We start from the raw sequence: 24,469 nt of genomic DNA on the forward strand, positions 1-24,469 counted from the left end.
TATTATTTTAGTTTACTTAATATTAACCCACCCTTTGAGGGAAGTTTAAAATATCAAAAATCTCAAATTTTGAAATTGAGTACCTCACTCAGTTTCTGTCATAAGAGTGTCAAACTTTCTATGTTATTATTTTTTAGAATAATAATAAAAAATATTACATGACTATAGTTTGTCAAAAGACTATAGTTAGACAAAAGTTAGTAATAGACTATATGAAAAGTTACATTTCATAATTTTAATTATTTTTTTAATTTAAAAGTACCAATGCATGAATTCATGTCATTTAAAACATTTTAGCATATTGAATTACATTTCTATGAGCAGCAGGAGCAAAAATAAAGGCCATGCAAGGATGGTGGACAAAGTGTAAATTAATTTTTTAATTTATGAAGTTACTTTTTGTGGTTATATATGCATTGCACAACATTAGTGTTGAATGGCAGTTAAAGGTGTCATAATATTAAATTTATATGTAAACTATTTTTTTTTATTTAAATCAAACGATCAAGTTGTCGTGACTGATGATTTTCATCTGTTGTTTGGTTGCATTCATAAAATTAACTTGTATTTTTTAAATGCTTTTTTTCCCACAGTAATACAACACAATAATTTTATTTTATATACACTTCTCACGTATTTCTTATTAAGAATCTTTAAAAAAAGGGGGGGTGTGCAGCGTATTCTGCATGACCTGTTTTACTGTTTTTCTCTGCATCTCACTGGCACTAGCACCTTCACTATCCATAGGCTTTGCTAGTATCTCACACCTTCCCATTGAAGGGAGTGCTCTATTGGTGTGATTAAATAATAATAATTAAACAAATTAATCATATATGATTACAGGTTGGTTTGGTTGATTAGATTACGGCAAAGCACTCGAGGGTTATCTGCCTTAAGGGAGGGATGCCTTCGTGGAGGACTTTTTAAGGGGAACAGGTTTGTATACATGTTACACATGGGGAAAACTACAAAAACACCCATGCAGCCAGCCAATTTGTGGGATTCGAACCTCGGACCGAACTACCAGTGTTCAGCGATGTTACCGCTCGGCCGCTGGTGGGCCTTTATGATTACAGACGTAGATATTTAAAACATGAGATTTCAATACTAGGTATTATGTAACCTAAAAGAAAAATGTTTCTAGGAAATTGTTCATAAAAGTTCAAATGTCTTTCCAATGAGTATCTCGTAGTCGACTTAGAGCATCAGCATTGAAATTACTTCTTCCATGGCAGTAACTGACACTGATGATATTTACCTTTCCAAGGTCAGAAACCATCTCTAAAATTGAGCACTTTGAGGTAAGCATATTTTCAGATAAGTCAGTGGGTTGTGGTCGCTTACTATGGACTTGAGAAATGTAATAGGACAAAAGACTTAATCATGAAGTTTACTTCATCTAAGCTATTTAACCCTTTGTGGCTCAGTGTTCCACTACATGGAACACCCAAATTGAATCGTTTCTGAAACCTTTAAATTCAACCGTAAATAGATAAAAATGCCTTTATAATAAACTTTGAACTTTTCTTTTTAAACAGTAGATAGCAGCATATCACAAGGAGACCCAGAATTTTCATTTATTATGTGTTATTAAAATCCACGTTTTTTCAAGTAATTTTCTCTTATTTTTTAATGATATAAAAATTTTATTTGGAAAAAAAATTAGGCATAATTTTGATGGCTGTACTCCAAATTATTTGTTCTATATTTTTTTTTAATCTTTTATACAAAAACCATATGCAGAATCATTGAATAAAACTGGGTGTTCCATTAGCGGGAACACACCTTTAGCGATCTCATGCTGTTACGAATCAGAACATCTGTGCTTAGGAGAGAACATCCGTTGTTTACGTTTTCTGTTTCCGTTGTTTTGGGGGGTTAATGAATTCAAACAAAGCAATATTAAGGGGTGAGGTGTGTTTTGCATTATGAAAACCTTAATATTGGCATCTCGAATTTTTTGGGAATAGTTTTTAGGCGGGAATTTTATTAGTAGCTTGACTCATCTTCACTTAGACCTGCGCGAATATTTTGCTGTCACTTTTTAGTCTCATTCCCGTTTGTTTTCAATAATTGTGTAGATATTTTTCGTGTATGTATATATTATAGGCTTATTTTTCTTTATTGTTAATATTAATCGTAGTTAAATTTTTTATTATTAATTTTCCATAAATTGCGCGGAGAGGTCTAACTCTTTCCGAAGCACTAAGTGTTTCATGAATTACCCTCAGATTACAGGCCAAAGATTTCCGGTTAAATATGCTGTGTTACATCTGTGCCATGAAAGCGTCAAGAGATAACTTTGAAGAGGCGACTTCCTTCAAGACCTGAAGATACTCCCAGGCATAAAGTAAAGGTTTCCGGGGAAAAACGCCACAGTAGTGTTAAACACATATCGGTGAAGGGTATGCATAGACGATGTGCACATTGTAGCATGAAGCAGAAGCCTCACAAAACAAGTTTTATGTGCAAAACCTGCAAAGTTGGTTTGTGCTTCCATCAAAAAGGTGTGACTTGCTTTGAACAATTTCACGAAGCTAAGAAATAGGAAAATTTGTAAATATTTTTGTATATAGGACTTGTGTATATAGATATTTATCTCATTTATCCGTATATATTCAAGAATATTGTGTATATCCAGGAAACCATGTATACAGCCATAATACAGAGATTTTTCATTCGTATACAAACGCTTCTACTCATTTTCGTGCTTCACTGCAATGCTCGCTTAGTCGCACTTTTAAAAGCTCTGGCGGGGCAGTGTTCCACCTCATGGAACACCCACAGAATTAAAACGGTAAGTGCAATTTTTACAAAATTTTACCTGTATAATCCTTTAAGACTAAATAGACTGCATACAACTTTTTTTGTTGAAATTCCGACGTTAACGTATAATGCACCGCAAAGGGTTAAAACAGCATCAAGATATTTTAAATTACCTGTCCAATTATTCGAAAATATAAGAATACCAAATAAATAAACTTCAGCATATGTTCTATGACTGGTCAAAAGTTAGTTCATTATACGCTGAAACGTAGCTGAGGCATTCTTCAGGCCAGATGGCATAACTTTGAAAGCATACTGACCCTGATGAGTTACATATGATGTTAAATATTTAGATTCGGAATTCATTTTAATCTGCCGGTAACTTTTTAATAAGTTAAGCAAAGTTATGAACTTGGAGCTGGCCATTCAATAAATTAAATCTATGGCATCAAAAGTGTCAAGTAGAACCATGTTGCACTGCGACCCTCGCCACCCTCAGTATCAGAAATGCATCCAATTCAGTTTGAAATTTTAGATATCAGAAGTATACACGTAATCTTACTGTGTCGTTTTTCTTTGATATACATACAACAGAGTGTCCATATTCATTTAATGCTAACAAGTCATCAATTTGTTTATCTACTACTTTTAAAATTTAGGAATCTAGTAATGTTTTTGCCAGATAATAGTGATGGTCTTTTGATAAATAAGGCACAAATTCCTTTTTCTGACTAGCATCCAAGTTCCATTAAGATAGTCCATCCATGGTTCCATCAAGATAGTCTAAATATCCATTAAACATTTTTCATCTTAGTTTATTTTAAAAGAGGTATTTTCAGTGTCACCAAAATCAACATCAGTTTCATAAGTAGCACCATTGTTGGCTGTTTTCCCCTTTGCTTCTTGCTGATGGTACAAGGAGCTGTGCATCTTGCATATGAGTACTATCAGATGCACAAATGATAACTTTATTTTCCATTTAGAAATATTTGTATATTTTTTAACGATTATAATAAAAGGCGTAGGCTTATTGCTTGGTAGCAGAAGCAAGACTAGCCTGCTTCACAGCTAATCCAAGTTTTATCTTCAGATCATTTGAATAAATTTATAAAAGCTGTCAATTATCCAAGAAAAACAGTAATGTCATCTGTCCATGAGCTGCTCAATATGAATAAGGTCAATGATGATGTCAATCATATGAAATTTCAAACAGACTGTTTAAAACACCATTCCATCTCTCAACAAGCCAATTTGATTTTGGATATCCTGGAACTGACAGCCTAGGAGAGCATCCTATTCTTTTTAGAAATTTGAAGACTTGAAGGGAAGTTTGTACCCTGATGTACCTTGCAAATATTTTAGATATGCCAGTTCTAAAAAATATTTGCTATAAAGCATCAAAAGTTGCAGGTAGATCTTTAATAATTGTCCTGATGTTCCTCACACTGCGGTTGGAATGTATGGAAAGCAATGCCTTTATCGCTTAAGAGTTTTGTCATTTTCCTGAAGTTCGCTCCATTCTTGACATAAACATATGTATAGCCCTCGTCTTAGCATTAGATTCATGGGTTTCAGCACAATTCTGCATGAAAAGTTCATCGATTGCTAACCAATCAGGAATGTCACTAGGGAGCACAAGGGCAGAATATGTCAACTGCTAGCGCTCTTCCTCCTTCATTTTCCATACTGGCTTGATCTAACATCTGGAATCGATTACTTTGGGAAATATCCATCGGCTCTGCAGGTTTCAGTACTTTCGCTGTTTTTTAGGGTGACTTCCTTTCCATATCCTTCTCAAGTTTCCACTCAGTATGCAGAAGTATCTGCTGTTTACCGCTCTGCTATCTCATCATTATGCTGCTGATTCATTAATTCTTCTATAGAAGGTATTCTGCAAAAATCCTCCCAAGAGCTCCTCGTGATCTGAGCATTTTCATCAACCTGTCCATCGTATGGGCTTCAGCCAAGTCATCCACAGACTTACTGTTAGTAGAGGGTAATTCATCCTTTGCAGACATCACCTTCGGCTTCTGTTCTAACAAAAAATCTTCTTTCCGCAATGGGAAGGTTTTGTTCGATTTGACCGAGACTTCAGATTCACCTTCACTTATTTCAACATCCTCCAAAAGGACATTTTAAATTACCCGAATGTAAGTACATAAAAAAGTCAATCAGTGACTGCCTACGGTTACTGGGTCAGTTACGTCAAAAAATATATGAGAAATCTGCTATGCGAACTACACTTCTGCAGTTCTCGAATCGCTCACATGAATTTTTATTCTGCAATCTTTCGCTATATGCCTTTTGCTGAAGCATTTGTAATACTGGCCTTCTTTAATTTTTCTCTTTGCAAGCCTGCATCAATATCCGAACGATTTGGCGAATTTATGCTGCTGATGATAATGATCTACATTTCGTGATGGCTTGTTAGAGCTAAACCGAAACTTTTGACTTTGTATAGCCATTGTATCATGTGCATTAAATGCATTTGTTCTGTCTCTTGAGCTTGCAATTTTCTTTTGAAAAATTCCAGAAATAATATTGAAATATGCTCCATCATCATTCGTACGATTATATTCTAAATTTGCTGGAATTACTCTGAATAAAACAGGAATCAATATACTGTTATAAGATTTGGGATTAACATAAGAAAGACTGAACTTGGATTTCTATAGTATTATATAATTTTCTTAATTTTAGAATGTCGCTTGATCAATATGAGAGGAGATTTCACATATGTGCATTTATAACGTTGCGTCTTCCAAATCTGGGACTTAAAATTTGTATCGTTGCATTGTAATTTTCTTCAGATACTGAAAAGCCTTCTATAACATTGGTAACAGTTCCACTCAAATAGGATTTTAAGTAATTAAATTTTTCCGTTTACAAAATGGCAATATTGTCACATACTGCGATTTGAATGAATTCTGAAAATTTATCCATTGATTGACATCAGCATAAAATTAAGAAATCTCTAATTTGGGAAGGTGGATTTGATTATTTTCACTTTTGTATTCAATTGACTTAATATCCAAGTTTGTTTTGTGTTGTTCCAGATTGGATTTTAAATGTTTATTCAGTCTAGATTTGCATAAAATTATTTTATCCTTATAATTAGATAGAACTTTCCGTTTCAAGTTGCTTTTCATCATCTATCAAAAAGATATAATTTCTTCATCTAAATTATACAGTTTCCTTTTTTAATCAATAATGCCAAATAATCTTGTAATAAATTTTCTGTATCACTATAATGTTTTACATCGTCACCTACTTTATTTATAGCGTTCGTTATCGATTTGAAAGCTCTGCTCGTTTTAATGTGTTTTCATTTTTTCCATGTTAACATAAGCAATGTAAAATTCTTACATTTAGAAGTCTTTGCACTTTATAATCAAATTTAAAGGTAAGGTTAATCTTTTTTTTTTTAACATGATGTTTCCTGTTTCTTTTACCTTATGATCATTATTCTATTTCATTTCTTTGACACCCAAGTTGTCATGACCAATGATTGCAAATTATTTTTTGTCCATCATTTGGTGCCATTCATAAACTAAACTTCTATTTTAATTCTTTTATTGACAGTAACACAACACAATAACTGTATTTTAAATACACTTCTCACACATATTTTATTCTTCTTTTTCTAAAAGTAAAAACCACTCAGTGCATTCTGTGTTACCATTATGTTTTTTTGTCCGTCATTTGGTGAAATTCATAAACTAAATTTCTATTTTAATTCTTTTATCGACAGTAACACAACACAATAACTATATTTTCCATACACCTCTTGCACATCTTTTATTATTATTTAAAAAAAAAAAAAAAAAAAAAAAAAAAAAAAAAAAAAAAAAAACCACTCAGTGCATTCTTTGTTACCATTATGTTTTTTTTTTTTTTCCTGTGTCTCGCTGACACCCTTGCTATTCGTAGTGGGTGCTGGTGCCTCACACAAGTTAATACATTTTACATATCAGATATTCAGCATTATTTGCTCAGGCAGAAAACTGAAAATATTTAGGTTGGTGATATTTGCTTCCAGATACCTCGTATATAAGTAATCAATAAATATAAATATTATTATATTATTCATGTTTCAGTCGCAAACAAGCTATGGGACTTTTCATTGCGCCTGATGAATCTGGAACTGCTAAAGGACACTTATTTTGGGATGATGGCTATTCCTATGGTAATATATTGTATTCATTTTATATCATTAAAATGTTGTTAATTGTGTAGTTGAAAGTTTTTATTTATATCCTGATTATCTATTTCAGAAACACAAGAACATAAAACATATCTTCAGTTGGAATTAAAATACGAAAAAGTATATTTTCATATTTTATTATTTTCCATTTAAAAAAAAAAGTTAAGATTGTAGTTACATTTGTGACTTACAGTGATTTTCAACCTTTTATGCCTCATGTACCTTCTGTAAATTTGTTTGTGACTGACAGGTGAGGTGGAAAGCTACACTGGAAACAAACATACCTGCCAAGTTTATGCAAGTAAAAATCTGAAAATTCTTGGTAAAAATTCTTAATTCAGAAAACAAAATTCAAAATTTACTCATATCGTAAACATAATTAAAAAAACTCATGTAAGAAATGAAAAACAATTTAGCATTCACAGTAGCTTCCACCCCAAAAGGAATTAAAAAATTCAGTTTCAAAACACTTATTCTCTTGCTTATTTTTGACAACTAGAAAATTAAGATATAGTATATATTAATAATATTAAAATATATTTGATAAGATTGTGACATATTTGACAATTAACCAGTGGTGTTGTATAGAAACACTTTTTTTTTTAACAATGCTAAAAATTTATTCATATTCCACATTATTGCGAGATATGGTTAAATATAGCTTTCAGAATTTTAGCCATCCTGTCATATTTAAAAATTCTATCTACTTTGTATCTTTCCTAGGAAATCAACTAAAGCCTCCATATCAGCATCCTCAAGTTATAACGATTCAAATTAGAGTGTTGAAAATTGTTTCCACAATTCATTTCATGCTGTTGTCTTTATTTGCATCTTTTATTGTGGGCAGAAATGAGAATTCATTGACAAAATATTGAAAACCATTATCACCTTTTGTTAAATTAGCAATATCTGCATGTAGTATTTCACTTTTTAGTGTGAAATTTCTGATAATCTAATTACTACAGTTTCAAAATACTGTTAAAAGAGATGAAAAAAAATTCTTTTTTCTTATTATACAGCGTACAGTAGAAACAATTAGATGATTAATAACTTATATACTTTTGTCTAAAACCAAATAATAACTAGCAAACAGTTTTAAAATACATGTGAAAGCATTTCAAGTCCCTTTTTAAAGGTAATATCACTCAGGTGAACTCCATTGGAAGTAAGGCATACTTCTGCACATTGTGTGTTGTTATCGGTACTCTTCCTCAACAAATTCACTAGAACTGCAAGAATTTCCTTTCGGTTGTAATCTTTCAGTTTTTGTTTAGTGTAAGGTCAGCGGGTGTCGACCTTATCCTTCAAATAATCATAAAAAAATTGCTGATAATAAAGCAGGCAATTGTGGAGGCCATTCAGTGTTTCTGAAACGAGAGATACAGTGCCTCACAAAAATGATTAGCTACTATAATTTTTTGAAGTAATATGAGAAAAGCTTTTAAATAAAATAATAAAGAATATTTTCCCTTTGAATACTTCTTAGCTCTCTCTTTATACTAAATAAATTTAAAAAATTAAATAGTAAATTTTAAAAATAATGCTTTAGGCTGAAATGGAAGAAAAGATAGCACAAAATTAATCGGACATTTTTATAATTTTTAATTAAAATCATCTGCGATAGTTTGGATAAAGAAGTAAGCAAAAATCTAAAAATTGTTTGTTTTTATAATTCAAATTTTATTTTTAGAAAATAATCATTATTTTTATGTTTTCTTGCAATGGCTGGGTCACAAAAGGAAACATCATTCGAAACCCACAGATTAGTTATTGATTTGCAGCAAAAGAAAGGGAAACCTATTAGAAAAATTGCCAATTTACTTAATTTAAGTAATTCTACATTTTTTGAGATTATTAAGCGTTACAAGAAACAAAATCGTATTCAAAACAAAAGGCCATCTAAGCTATCTGATGGAATGAAACACTTTATTAAGGAACTGACTGAACTTGGTGCACAACTTTGTGAATTATATGGAATATGTATAAATCCAGAAATTATAAGAAGAGTAATACGATCTGCTGGATATCATAGGCAAGTAGCAAGAAAAAAATTTAGAGTCACTTTCACAAAATCGATGAAACAAAAGACACTCGACTGCTGGATTTTCATTTGATGATGAAGGTTATTCTATTAAAGAAATTTAACATCTTTGGCTCAGGGGTTAATGCTGATGTGGATGAAAACCCAAAGATTTTCGGAAGAAAAACTTAGTAAAGTGTTAAACATGCCAGAGGAGGAGTTATGGTATGGAGATCTATGACACATTCCAGTATTAGTATTATAGAGGTTATAGATGGTATTATGAGTATTATAAGTACCTTGACATCTTGAACCAAAATTTGGCATCGTCAGCACAAAAAACGTAATATACAAAATAGTTTAAATTCTACTTGGATAATGATCCAAAGTATACTGTGCACAATGTTAGATTCTGGTTGTTATATAAGTGCCTAGAAGTAATTAAGGCATCATCTCAATTGCCAGATCATAATCCTGTTGAACATATTTAGCAGGACCTAGAATCAATTTGAAAACAGAGTGAAGATATCTTCGCAGCAGCACCTGGAAGCAGCGTTTCAAGAGAAGTGGCATAAAATAAGTCCAAATATAACAACAACAAAACAAACAAAAAAAAAGAAAAAAAACCACTTCTGTAGTCAATGCCCAAAAGATTAAGTAAAGTGATAAGTGTAAAGGTAATCCCACAAGTAGCAAAAACCAATGTAAGATTTTGTCATTTTGAGCCATTACTGAAAGTGTCCGATTATTTTTGTGAGAATATTTTTCCTCATTAAACAACCGATTTTTTAACTTAATTTCCATCTTTTCAAAAATATTGTTGCGTGCGTACGGGTTCGTTATGAAATGAATGCACAAGTCCGATGAAAAATGAACAAAAATTTATTATTATCACAACAGAAATGCTTAAATTTTCTCAAATTATCATGCAGTATTGCAATATCTCACAGTAGTTATCTTTTAACTACTTAAATGTACAATAGAACGTAATTCAAAACAGCTAAAGAACGCTAATCCGCGAATTCGCTATAATCAACAACGGCAGTTTTCTAAACAACAACAAACTAAGCAACTACTACAAACTGAGATGTTTTCCTCCTTTTATAAGATTTTAAAATCACGCGCTAGAATTTTCCAGCACTTTCTCGAAATCAAAAAGAGATATTTATTTATTTAACGCATGCGCTCTTGTATTTTTAATTTTTCCGGCTTAGCTTTCTTTTAATATTCGTCACGCGCTTCACTGTGCGAGAAATAAAACCATTTAATTTCTAATTAAACTAACATTAGCTTTTTAAATACTAAATTCGTAACAATATATTTATTATAAAAAAGTGTTGAAGTTATATATAATCAAAACAAAAGCTTTCTTTCTGTTTAAATGTTGGTTAACGAATACAAAAATTCAAAGGGTCTGATCATTTTTGTGAGCCACTATATATTGTGAAACATTCCTCAGATGACAACCATTGAATTTCATGCTGTTTGGGCATTGTAGGAATTACACTAGATGTGTATCGAGATGCTAGTGATGAAGTTTATCATCAAGAAATTCTTGCAGCTGTCTCACATGTGACCATCAGTAACAGTCTGACCATTAATTAGCATGTTTAAAGAAATAGGGCCCAGTCACTTCAAATACAATATAACTTGTTCACTGTGTAGTGGCTCACTGCTGCCCAATATCCAAAGTTCTGCTTATTGACATATCTGCTTAGATAAAAGTGTGCTTTATCAGACAGTATGAGGCGATCTTGTAATTGTGACATTTTATCAATCATTTGCCACAACTTCTTGCAAAATTCACTCCACTAACTCAAATCACAGAGAAGGAGCTGTTGAATTAGTTGGAATTTTAAAGAGCAGAAATTAAAAAATATTATGTAAAATATGCCAAATGATTAAAGGCATTAAGTGCAATGCAGTTGAATGGCAGTGAGCAAAATGATGAGAATTACTCTGAAAAGCTTGTGTAGCTTTGGCATATATTTTCAGATGTTTTTACTGTTTGAGGATGATTATTTGGCATGCTGGAACCATCTACGCATCCTGTGTCTAAATGTTGTAAGGTTGTTACAGTAGCAAAATTATTGTTTTTGAAGAAGGTAGTTCTCGACTCAGATATGGGCAACTGGAAGCCCAAATTAGGACTTTATTATCTATTTTTGTAAAATTTTAACAAAACTTGATTAACAAACTCAACTATTTCAAAGCGAGCAATGACAACACTATATGAAAAAAATATTTTTATCTCCAGCACGTGAGATAGTGTATTGGAAATTCTGAAGATATGCTCTTTTTAAATTATTTTGTGATACTGCTGTTGAATTGAATTTTAAGTGTGAAGAACATGATCTTTAACACGTTGAGTGCCACACTTATGTTTTAGGCAATTCCGTTCAGGCCACGTGCTTCGCTTAAGAGCACTGGTATTGTAGGGCCAGTGATTCGTATCACGGTAGAAGATAGCAACAAGTTGCGAAAAAGAAGACATTCCGTTGAACAAAAATGCAAGAATATCTAGAAAACAACAACATAAACTCCGAAGAAAACCGGGAAAAGCCTCTGAAGTACGAAAATATTGTAAATTATGTTATGATAAAAATGCAACAGAAGCTGGTAAAGTAATGGCTGGAAAAAAGACTAAAAGAGTGTTGTCACATTTTGTAATAGCTGTAATGGAGAACCGTTTTTATGTTTACCGTGTTTCAATGAAATCCCATGAATCAAAATCAAATCATGAATCAAAATTAAGTAAATTTTAAATAAATTTTGTGTAATTTCATAAAACAGCGTACATTTTATAGTTATATATCATGTTACACGCTGTCAAGCCAGCGGCAGTCGACACGGCCTAAACAAAAAGGTCTAGTATCAGCCACAAATGACTGACGCGACCTAGACTGAAAGTTTAGTGCAGCCACAGATGGCTGACGCAGCCTAAACAGAAGATCTAGTGTCAGCCAAGGGTAGCTGATGCGGCCGAAACGGAAAATCTAGTGTCAGCCGCAGATGTCTGACACGGCCGAAACGGAAATTCTAGTGTCAGCCGCAGATGGCTGACACGGCCGAAACGGAAATTCTAGTGTCAGCCACAGATGGCCGAAACGGAAAATCTAGTGTCAGCCACAGATGGCTGACGTGGTGCTCAAGGTGTTAATAAATAAAGGTAACACATAAAACATTAAAAAAATACCCCTTTGGCCATAATAAAAAACCTGAAACTTTCAGACTTTTTTTTTAAAGAAAGGGTGTCACATCTTTTTGATGACCAGCAATAAGAGGTGCATTATCTGCACAGAAACAGTTTAATATAGGAATAAACTGAATTCACTCGATTCATTAATAATCATCTTTGAAATATTCTGACTAGCTGAGTAACTAAATACAAAACAGTACTTTTTATTTCATTTTTTGTCTTATTAAAAAGATTTGCAAGAATTGGGTACAACTTGTGATATGTTTTACTATTTCCATCAACAGACAAGGAGAAAGATCTTTTCAAAATACTTAACTTGGCAGACATTTGCCATCTCAATTTTTCTTTTGCTCTAGCACATATTTCTTTTCTGCATTTTAAGATATATTTTACCTAAACTGAACAGCAACATGATATACTAAAATTTACAAAAACAGGCTTTAAAAAGAAAGAAAAGGTTGATTTTTATCCAAATTTTCATTATTTGATTTATGTGTTATTTGAGATGCTTCACAATATTACTTTTTCCCTGTGCAGTATTATACAATGGCGTCTAAAATGGATAAGTATTTCCTTTGTATTATTCTTTAATACAAAGAAACTCCTCCTTTTAGGTTAGTGTAAAATATTGGGAATATTGTTTTTTAATAATTTAAACACAGATTTTAGGAAGCATTATCCTACACAATTTAATTCAATTTTCAGTCACAAATTCATATCAGATTTCCAGGTTGGCTTGACAAAAGTTTGCCTCTTTCCCCCCCCCAAAAAAAAATCACCAAATAAAAAATTATTTTAAAATGAGAAACTGGGCAGATATATTTTTAAATTTTTATACAATTTTAATGACATCACAACAATGCCAGTGTAGTGTACCTGTCAAAGAGTCCAGAACACATAATCATGATGTTATGAATTTTGTTTTTGGATAGCTAATTTTAGTACATTTAATATTGTTGCACTTCCCTGTGCAATGCAAATTTTAAGAGAAAGCTCTGCCGGAAAAGTAAAAATACAGGAGCACATGCCTTTAACATTGAGAAAATGGATATCTTGGTAATTTGTATTCAAATTGAATAAATGTAATTGACTACTATGTTAGCTGTAACCATAATTCCATCCTCTCATTGCTTTCCAGAAATCTTGAGAAGCAGAAATTACTCACGACTTGGTGATAACTGTAAAAGACCGAAGACGAGCATCTCAGTTCAGTTGTTTAGTTACTGTTGTTGCCAGTTGTAGTTCCATGTTAAACTAAGATAAGATAAATCAGACTTGGCTTTCTCTTTAGGTGATGCTTTGCATTGGGTTGTATTTTAACATTTTGAGTAGTTTGAAGTATAACTATCAATTATACTGCATGATATTGTGAACACTAGTATGAATATTTCGGAGGAAAATTCCATAGTTCTGATATATTTCTTTTGATAAGAATAAATTTTATTAACCTATTATCGGAATTGAACATTTAATCTATTACGAACCTATACACACACGACATAATTAGCACAACAATCTAATACATAAAAAATTCTCATGAGGATGCTTGTAAATTACCAACTCGAATATTACCGAGCCAAGTGTGTTTAAAAGCTGGTAAAATGGCAGTTAATTAAGAAACCTAGCAATGCACAGTGTCAGAATGTGGAAGTGATGAAATGGTTCAACATTTATTTCCACTCACTGTAAAAAATGGGTTCGTCTGATCATGATAATTCCAAAATATATTTGGTTAGAAATCACCATGATGGAAATAATTTTGGCATCTTTATAAAAATAACACAAAATTCATTTTAAAAAACTTACACAGATATTCATCAAATTTGGTACTCATGAGAATAATGGTGTAAGAGATAGTATTCCCTTGTAACAAATATACGTCCCAGATATTGTGAGCAAATTTAAATAAACATCATCATTACTTATCTTGTCCCAGTGCATCTATTGTATTATTATTTTAATAAGCAAATGTGTTTTGAAATATGTAGTGGACAATAATACTAAACATGTGGATGATATTATATAACTGTATTTCTTCAACAGAATGGGAAAAACTCAATACTTTTCTCCAACATTTTGATCAGTAATTATCCTGATGCTTCTAAAGTGAATTTTGAATATGCAATATTCTGTAACCATCATCAGCCGTCAAAGATTTTTCTAAATAATGAAGAACTAGATCAGAAACTATGGAAGTACAACAATCAATTAGCAGTATGTATATCTTTAATTATTTTGCCTAATTATATATATATATATATATATATATATATAATCACTTTACATTGTATGCATGCTATTGCAGAATAACGTGCTGCAGTAAAATTTTTATACTCTTTTATAATTCTCCAGCTGAGTGAACCAAGTGCTATTTCATACTCTTTTTTTTTTTTTAAATAACATTGCTCAGAAATTTTACTGTCAAATTAGCCTGAAATTTGAATTTGATTGATACATCTCTCAGCATTAGTACTCACTTAGACAAAATAAGCTTAAAATGATCTACTAGTAATTTGACAGTGGCCATAAAGAAACCGTGATTTACCTATAATTATTAAATCTGTATTTAGAATAATGATAGTAATTAAACTCTATCAAGATTTTATTAGTTACAGTACCAAAATAATAAAAAATATTTGTATATTTTAACCAAAAATGTCAGATGAAAGAAAAAGGAGGGATATTTTTCATTTAAAATAAGCTCTAATAAGTTTAATGAGAAATCCAAACAAATATTTTTCCATCTTGGTTTCTGAATCTAGAATATCACGGAGGACAATACTCTGCAACCAAAAATTAAAAAAGGGGCAGATTGACTGTTATTTCGTGGCTTTAGCTGATCTTAAATTTTATAGTAATATAGTGTATTTTATAATCTTCAGCTACTGGAACTTTATATCAGAATAGAAGTATAGCCAATCAATTTTATTTTACTTAAAAACTGACTCATTTTGCAGTTAATTAATTACAATAATATAGACAAAAACTAATACTGAAATAAAAACTTTCTGATATGAATTCAGATCCGAACCTATGGAATTTTATATTGAGTAATTCTGCTGTTGGAAATGAAGCACAAAATAAAAACAAATTAAAATGCCATGCATATTGTGCAAGTTTACCACACATTCATGGAAAGGGAGGCAATTAATGTTAAATTAACTGTATCATAAATTTGAGGTTTAAATGAATTAAAGTGAAATAACTATTTCAACATTTAAATTAGTTTTTCAAGCAATGGTAAACATGAAGACATACTCTTATTGAAAGAATAAATTGGTCATTTTAGCCTCCCAATTCTCAGATTTGCTTTGTCTTCATTTTAGAAAAACACCCCCCCTTGCAAAGAACAGATAGCATGTGCTTTACCGCATTTAATATTTAAAATCAACCTCACATAACTGGTTATTTCTCATGGCACTAGTAAAATTGTTATTAAATGTAACTTTTCAGTGCATAGGCATGTTTCTTAAATTTGGTACAGCATTTCTGTTGATCATAGATCTCTCGTCGAAGCCTCCCCTCCAAGCCCCTCATTCTATTATAAACTTACAACTGATTCTTTCATTCGACAGAAAATCTTGGAATTTCTCATTCGACAATAGTTTAGAGAAATGGTCGAGTTCCTTTTTTCCCTCTTAAAAGTTTCCACGTTGTCCGAATAAATTACTCGACAATTGCCTCTCTTAGATGTGAATCTTTTGAATGCCATCAAAAAAGAATCTGTTGAGAGATTCGGTACAAGTTCCAGATGTATGGCTCTAGTGATAGCGCATGTAAATAATGTTACATAGGCCTTTTTGACTTCCTTCGATGTTTTTTACGTAAATCGGTCCAGCAAAATCGATGCCAGACATGTAGAATGGTGGTGTCTCATTGATTCTGTCTTCTGAAAGTTGAGAAGTGGTCTGGTCAGCAGATTTCAATGAATATCTTTTACAAATAAGACACTTGTTTATTATTTTCTTGATAAATTGACGTCTTTTTGGGATCCAAAAGCGACTTTGAATTTCAACTAAGGTCATTGCTACTTCTCCATGCATCATTTTAAGATGTGCACTTTCTACTATCCAATTCGTTAGCCAGGAATCTCTTGAAAGAATTGCCGGATGTTTTTCATCATGTGACAAACTAGAATGTTTTAATCTTCCACCTGCTTTCAGTATCCCGTTCTGGTCTAAAAATGGATTAAAAAGATATAAAGATTATTTCTTTTCGACTTTATTCGCTCTCTTCAGAGACTCGATTTCTTTGGGATAGAAATGTTCTTCTTCAGATCGAATCTAATAATTTTCGGCATCTACTATTTCTTCAGTCGTTAATGAACCTGTCAAATGGTTAGTTTTCCTAATTTTGCCAATGAATCGCTTCATCCAACCAGTTATTCTCAACAATTTTCTTAAATTACCATATTTTGAGATGTCTATAAGCCTTTATTCAACTGCTGTGCACACAAATTCATAAATATCATTAATATTCTTGCGGTATTCTAATTCTTCTTCAGTGACAGGTTTCTCCTCATTCTGTCGCGGCTACAATTCAGATGACATTCTAAGCCATTCTGGTCCTTGAAACCAGATAGGATTGTTTTTCAGCTCATGAAGTTTAGCTCCTCTTGAAGCCAAATTAGCGGGATTACATTTACCAGGGCAATAATGCCAATTTTCCAGAGATGTTAAATTTTGTATTTCCTGAATACGATTTTTAACGAAAGGCTTAAATTTCTTTGCACAGTCTTTTATCCAGAAAAGTGTGATTTTCGAATCAGTCCAAAAAAAAAAAAAAAAAAAAGAAAGTTGTAACTTTAGTGATGCTAGTACCTAATTTGGCTGACAAAAGAGCTCCCATTAGTTCCATCCTAGGTAAGGTGAGCAGTTTTAAAGGCGCTATTCTAGTCTTTGAAGCAACAAAAACTGTAAATATTTGTTCATTGTTAGAAATTATACGCAGATACGCTACCGTACCATACGCCTTTATGCTAGCATCAGAAAAACAGTGCAGTTCAATCCACTATTACCGATAGCAGAAAAATAATATCGTGGAATACCGATTTCGTCCAAATTGGAAACTTCTTTGCACCATGTTTTCCATGCAGAACATAAGCTTTCTGGTAGTTCATCATTCCAATCTAAAGCAAGTGTCCAAATTTGCTGCAATATGATTTTGACTCTAAGTACAAATGGGGATAATAGACCTACAGGATCAAAAATTCATCCTATTGCTTGTAGGACAAAACATTTAGTATTAACTTGTTTTGATAGAAATGTTATCAAATTTTTTACATCAAAGTAAATTCTGTCACTTTGGTTGTCCCAAGCGACTCCTAACACTTTCAATGGAGGATTTCTAGCTTCCGAAACATGAGGAGATTCCTCGGATTCAGTGCTTTCTTTAATCCATAATTCGTGCAGTTCTTGATAATTGGTGTGCCATTTATGTAGAAGCATACTAGCATCTCTAAAAATGCTGACGCATTCTAAACTGGTATTGAAAGCAAGTTCAACGTTTTGGTGTCCTCCAATGATGTCATCTACATAAATGTGATCATTTAGAAATTCACAAGTGGCAGGGTAGGTTTTCTCATATTGTTTCAAATAGTGTTAAATGGTTGCAGCCAGTAAAAACGGACTGCTATTTATACCAAATAACACACATGTGAACCGATAAGTTATAAAATTTTGTGGATCATCGAATGGGTTTTTAGTAAACAGAAAACACGTTACATCTCTGTCCTTATCTACTTCTATCTGAAGAAAAGCCTGCTTTATGTCACTTGTAAATGCTACAGGATGATGCCTGAAGGCCAACAGAAGTTGAAGAAGGTCAGGATACAAATTTGGACCAATATACAAGCAGTCATTTAACGAGATTTCACCAGGTCCATGTGAAGACGCGTCGAATACGATATGTAGTTTACTAGTAGTTCGATCACTACGAACGATTTCTCTGTGAGGCAAATAAAATGTGATTTGAGATTCACTATCAACAGTGTCTGGAACTGGTTCAATGATGTTTTGTTGTAAATAATCTTCTAGAACTGTTTGGTACGAATAAAAGAGTTCAGGGTTATTCAGAAATCGCTTTACAAGTTTCTCAAATCGTTTCAGCACAATCGCTTTATAGTCATGTAAATCATATTTTCTAATAAACTTCCATGGCAGCCTAACCTCGTAACGAGAAATTTTGTATAAAATTTTCGATTCGAATTTGTCCATTATAGTATTGTCTAAAGGGTGGGATGATTCATTTTCAGGTTTTATACCTAAACTTTCACGCTCCCAAAATTTCTTTATCTGATCAGATATTATATCTTCCTCAACTATGATATTAAAGTCTGTGGACGTGTGTGTTGTACCTTTCGTGTAACCTAGCAGAGACCAACCGAATAACATTTCAGCAGCTACTAAATGTTTGTTTATACGCTTAAGTTTTCCAGTCACTATATCATAATAATGATCAGCTCCTATCAAAAGAGTAATTTTTTCTTTGCAATCCCAAGAGTCTGCGAGTTGTAAACCTTTTAAATGTTTGCCTAAAATGTGTCTATCCAGATTAGGAGGTGGTAAATCAGAACTTGAAATTCGTTCAGTCACGAGAGCTTCAATTTCGATTTTCAAATTTGGTGTTTCCTTGTTCTGTAATTTTATTTTAACAACGTCAAATGGTTTTCTAATGGGTGTTTTATTTCCAAACGTAAATACCGAACGTAGTAAAATGAAACGTAAGTAAAACGTAAATAGTCTCTGTTTGAATAACAGGAAGTTTCAATTTATCCGCGATTTCTTTGCTTAAGAAGGAATGCATACTACCTGAATCCTGTAGAGCTCTAATTAAAACCGACTACGTATTCGTTCGAAGTGTTACGCAACACGTTTGAAGCGAAATAGTTTTAATTTTGCTGAGTGAGAATGCTGAGAGAACATGCGAATCCTCTATACTTTTATTTTTTAATTTTGTTCTTTCTCAGCGCGAAAGCATATTGAACGGTTATGTCGACATTTGCACTTGGAGCAGATGAGATCGCTTCGACATTGCTTTACGCGGTGGTTTGATATCAGACAAAGGCAACATCTTGCATATTTACGTAATAAATTTCTCTTCTCATCAACTGTCAGTGACTCACAGTCTTCAGTAATATGTTTGGATGTATTACAAAACAGACACAAATTAGTAGTTTTGTTTTCTTTAACCGGCGCCAGCAGTTGCTGAGTGGAATGGGTGATACTCCCTTTCCCACCCTTCTCTTTATAAACACAGGAAGTGCTTTCTGATTTATGAGTGGAGAGCAAAAGATGGCTTTTCTTGCGACTTTCCAATTCTAAACGAACAAATTGCAATAATTCGTCAACATTAAAAAAAAGATGACGAATCCGTTTTACGATTGAATTCTAAGGTTATATCAGTATCAGACAGCAGTTTTTTCATTATGGCTGGAATCTACATATAACTGTACTTATCCGGCGTGACTTCTAATGATTTCAAGCTGCGTATTTCTATACTGTCACAAAGCATGCAAAGTTTTACAGTGTCACTGGATTTGGTTACTGGGATAAGATTCAGGAGTTTTTGCATGTGTGAATTTATGATTATATCTTTCCTGCCAAACCTGTTTTTAAGTATTTCAATAACTTCATCATAATTTGGTTCCGAAATACAAAAACCTTCTATCGCATTTGCAGCGTTGCCGCATAAGTACGATTTTAAACAATTAAATTTTTCGATCTTTGTTAAAGATTCATTATCATGGATTGCTGCTTTTAAAGAGTTCCAAAAACTTATCCACTGCGTATAATCTCCATAGAATTTAGCAATGGTCAATTTTGGCAGACGCGTACATTTATTGCTTTCAATTTTAGAATTAGTTTTGTTAAGAGAGTTTTCATTATCTGAATTCGTTACTCTATTTAATTCTTTCAGTTTTTTATTTGCTCTGAATTGCCATAACTGAATTTTCTCTTCGTATTCGATACAAGATAGTATTTCTGTTTCAAACTCTTCGGCCTCTTAATTTCAAGTCACGCTCTGTCTGTGCATCTAATTCACTCAGAGTTTTCGATTTCGTGATTAATTGGTCTAAACTTTCTTCTAACGTATTTGTATTATCACTACATCTTTGTCTTTATCGTAACTTGTTATTTACATACCTGCCAACTTTTACGAATTTTTCGTAATTTTTACGAAAATGCGTTTGTCTTTACGATTTTACGATCGTAATCCATTTTTTACTATTTTCTTCCTTTTTCAAGTGTTTTATATGATTTTTGTCGAAATTTTAGAATTTTTCGCCAATTGCATCGTGTTTTACCGCCAACTACCGACTACTTCGAATCCAGTAATCTGCGGTTTCTCCCAACTCGCTGCTTAACCAGCCAATCCAATGCGCTGAACTTGTTTCTCCCACTCTTTTCTTTGTGGGCGCCAAATTATTTTTTTCACGTTTGCTTCAGCAGCAAGGGAATTACTCAGTGAGCGTGGATTGTCGCATTCTGTTTTTTCCTTTTTTTTTGTTTGCACGTGCTACGAATTTTCTTAATACGTCGTTGTTACAAAATGAGTTAAAAAAAAATGTATTCTCAATATTTTTGGCCTGCATACAAAGCCGAATTTCCAACAATTAAAGAATCCTTCAAAGGAGATAACTATGCATTTTGCAACGTGTGCGTGTGTGACTTCATAATAAGTCACAGTGGAAGAAGCGACATTGTGAAGCATGTTAAGTCTAAAAGCATGAAGTTAATGCTTCGGCTTCGACAACGTTAAAGAAGGTGGATGATTTTTTTTCAAATTCGGCTACGAATTCGGATGCCGATGTCATTTTGGCAGAGTGTTTGTTTACTGCATTCCTCATCGAACACAAGGTGCAGCTAAGCGCTGCCGATCACGCCGGTCAACTTTTCAGACGGATGTTTCCCGACTCCAAGATTGCTCAGAAATATGCTTCTGCTCGCACGAAAACATCTTCTATTGTGAACGAAATTGCTTGCGATGCAAAAAGTAAAACGATAGCTGCACTCTAGAATTCAGCATTTTCGGTGTCAATCGATGGCAGCAACGACAGCGACTGGAAGCTTTATCTCAGCATTGTCACATATTTCTGTGATGTTTCTAATGAAATGAAAACTCATCTTTTGCGTCTTCCATTGTTAAATGGACTGGGGAAAATATTGCCTCCTTGGTAATTAATGAGTTGAAACAACTTAACATCCAAATATCAAACTGCATTTCATTTGGTGCAGATAATGCTCATGTCATGGTGGGTGACAAAAAGGGTGTAACCTCTTTCTTCAAAAAAGAACAAAATTAATTAATTGTTATTGGATGCCCATGCCACTTAATTAATTTGGCAGCAGAAAAAGCTGCAGCTGCTTTACCATTAAACATTGACCAGCTTCTGATTGATGTGTTTTTCTATCTGGAAAAAAGTGTAAAAAGAAAAGAAAACTTAAAGAATTTCCAAGAACTGTGCTCTGATGAAACGAGAAAAATTCTGAAGCATGTATGCACGAGATGGTTATCCTTAGGCAGAGCGCTAGGTAGGTTTATTGAACAGTGGGATGCATTGCTAAAATATTTCCACGAAGAGACCAAAATGAAACCACAGATCCCATCAAATTTGTCGGTATATAAGATTCCGAAAACCAACTTTGCTTCTAATCAAAATGCTTTAAAAGGGAAAAGCCAACACACAGAATCAAACCCTTTAAAAAGAAAATGCTTAGAAGACTCCTCAAAGGACAACTTTGTTAAAGAAGTTGAAGGGAAGAAGAAACAGTCTTCCATCAGCCGGGAGGAAAGGATTTTCTATCTTGTTTCTTCAGATTTGAACAAAGCATATTGTAGTTTTGTGTTAAGTACCATTAAGATTTTTGAAAGTGTAAATACCCTTCTACAATCAGCTTCGCCAAAATCTCCCCTGCTTATCCAAATTATTAATGATCTTTTAAAAGAACTTTATACTAAATTTGTAAAACCGTCCGTTGTGAAAAACAGTGTGTTGATTCGTGTTGCCTATAATAGTTTGGCAAATCAAGAGGATGACAATGATCATATAATTGGAAATCAAACCAGGGAATTTGTAAATTCTTTGAAAGATCATGAGAAAAAAGAATTTTTTCAATGTGTTAGAAAGTACTTTTCCTCAGCCTGTGATTACATTGTAAGGAAGTTTCCTTTGCAAAATGAAGTTCTTTTAAATGCTGAAGTGGCAAATTTGAAACAAATTGAAAATTCATCTTTTGAAAAGATTCGTTTTTTTATTGATAAATTTCCATTTGTGTTAACAATTAAAGAAAATGAATGCCATAATGATGCTTTAGATGAACTACAGAACCAATTTTCTGCTGCACAGTTTGAAGACTTTGCCAGTTCTGGAGAAGATAGACTTGATGTCCTCGTTGGTACCTTAAAAAGAATAAAAAGAGCTGATGGAACACCAAAATATGATAGACTAGCAAGAGTTTTATGTGCTATTCTCGTAATTACACACAGTAATGCTGAGTGCGAGAGAGTCTTCAGTGTTGTGAAGAAAAACAAAACTATGTTTCGTTTTTCAATTTCACCAAAAACTCTAGAAAACATTTTAATTGCTAAATGTTATGAGGAAACTAATTGTTATGACAGGAAATTTTCCAAAGAATAAGGCTAAAGCCAAAAAATGCACTCTAAATTCATTGCAATAATTTTTTTGTGTAACATTAAGTTCTTGTTTTATGTTTCCTAATAAATTTTTTAGTTACTACTTAATTGAGATTTACTAACGTAAGTACAATTTTCTTTTTTATATTTGTATAAATTATTATTTTTTTAATATCAAAGCATGATATTAATTCTTCATGTTCTTCTGAATTTTGGAGAAATCTTCTGAATTTGGGGGAGAAATCTTCTGAATTTTTATCTTTAGAGGTTGGCAGGTATGTATTTACACAAATGCAACAATTTTACTGCCAAGGTATACCACAATTGTCTATAATCATTCATTCATTTTCAATAATGTACTCGCGTATTTGAATAAGTGTTGTCTTAAGTGTTCTCTAGATCATGGTGGACGTGGTGCTATACTAATTAACCGTATCATAGAGGCATAGTGCCCACGTCCCCCGTTCCTTATCCTTATCCTTAATGTATTTGTATCAATTTCTTCTTTATTCAATTCCGATTCGATTTTTTTTAGAATCTTAGACACGGTGGTCCTGATAACTTTTCTTTTCGATTTTAATTTAGCAGCAGACTCTTCCGCCATAGTTACTCTACAAATTAGAAAATTTAGTCTTACCTTTTGCTGACTTCGCACACTTGCAATGTGCTAAATCCAATTCTTTACGGCCTTATGCACCAGCTGTTTCAAAATATTCTAAGATTGCTATAAATCGACATCAATCACTTTTAAAATGTAACTTTTAATATGTACAATATTTACAGATCAGTGATCAAAACATGGTGGTTCAGTTGACAAACAAATCTATATGCTTTCATAATCGAAAACTTTTAAATAGAAACCGAAGTGTTCCTAATCAAATAGTGTCTATAGAAATTACTAGCGTCTACGGGAAGAAGTAAACTTTTGGGATTGTGATCTGATCCTTCCGTGCGCATCTCAATTTGCACATATGCTGCCGTGCACTTCGTGAAATTTTGTTTATTTACACGAAGTACAGTGTGGTTTGATGTATTTAATTATGGCAAAGCATACGAGGGCTATCTGCCTAAGGGGAGGGATGCCTTCGTGGAGGACTTTCTAAGGGAAACTGGCTCGCATACACGTAACACATGGGGAAAACCATGAAAATGCCCATGCAGCCAGCCCGTTAACGGGATTCGAACCTCGGACCAAACTACCAGTGTTCAGCGACTTTACTGCTCGGCCGCTGGTTGGCCATTCCTGTGGTTTGGAAATTTGCGTCATGTGTTGAGAATGGATGAATTTGTATTACATCTGTATTTGATCTACAGTGAATACAGTCGAATTAATAAATCAGTGTTTTTTTTAAAGAAATTAATTTATGCTTGGAGATAAAGAAAAATAAAATTTTTGCTAAAGAAAGTTATTAAGTAGTGTACTTTTCATTAAAAACATTTATTTCTTTTATACATTAAATTAATTATATACAATAAATAATAATGAAATATTACCTATGACTGTTGTTAATTAAGCATGCCTATTTTCTGGAAATTATTGCTTAAAATGTGCAAATAATGAGGAAATATACTTTATGCTAGTTTTTTTCTTAGCAGGTAATTACAGGACCATGATAGAGAGTGCCTATTATTTGTTCCTAAAATT

The 24,469-nt window shown here is 32.8% G+C and overlaps 1 protein-coding gene across 6 annotated transcripts in view; it reads left to right on the forward strand.

Annotated features, from left to right (window-relative positions):
* Positions 1 to 24,469, forward strand: part of LOC118201094 (lysosomal alpha-glucosidase-like) — a 184,572-nt gene that overhangs the window by 149,347 nt on the left and 10,756 nt on the right. For 4 of the 6 annotated variants that reach the window (XM_085810921.1, XM_085810923.1, XM_085810920.1 and 1 more), the window contains 3 exons: positions 6,864 to 6,952; positions 7,041 to 7,090; positions 14,233 to 14,403. In XM_085810921.1, coding sequence (XP_085667047.1) covers positions 6,864 to 6,952; positions 7,041 to 7,090; positions 14,233 to 14,403 — 310 coding nt within the window. Of the gene's footprint in view, positions 1 to 2,231; positions 6,953 to 7,040; positions 7,091 to 14,232; positions 14,404 to 24,469 lie in introns of those variants that run through there. The other 2 variants (XR_015039502.1, XM_085810922.1) reach the window with 2 other exon arrangements.

Source organism: Stegodyphus dumicola, chromosome 2, assembly GCF_044657685.1.
Source record: "Stegodyphus dumicola isolate Sdum_Otavi_A_Nest chromosome 2, ASM4465768v1".
Lineage (NCBI taxonomy): Eukaryota > Metazoa > Arthropoda > Arachnida > Araneae > Eresidae > Stegodyphus > Stegodyphus dumicola.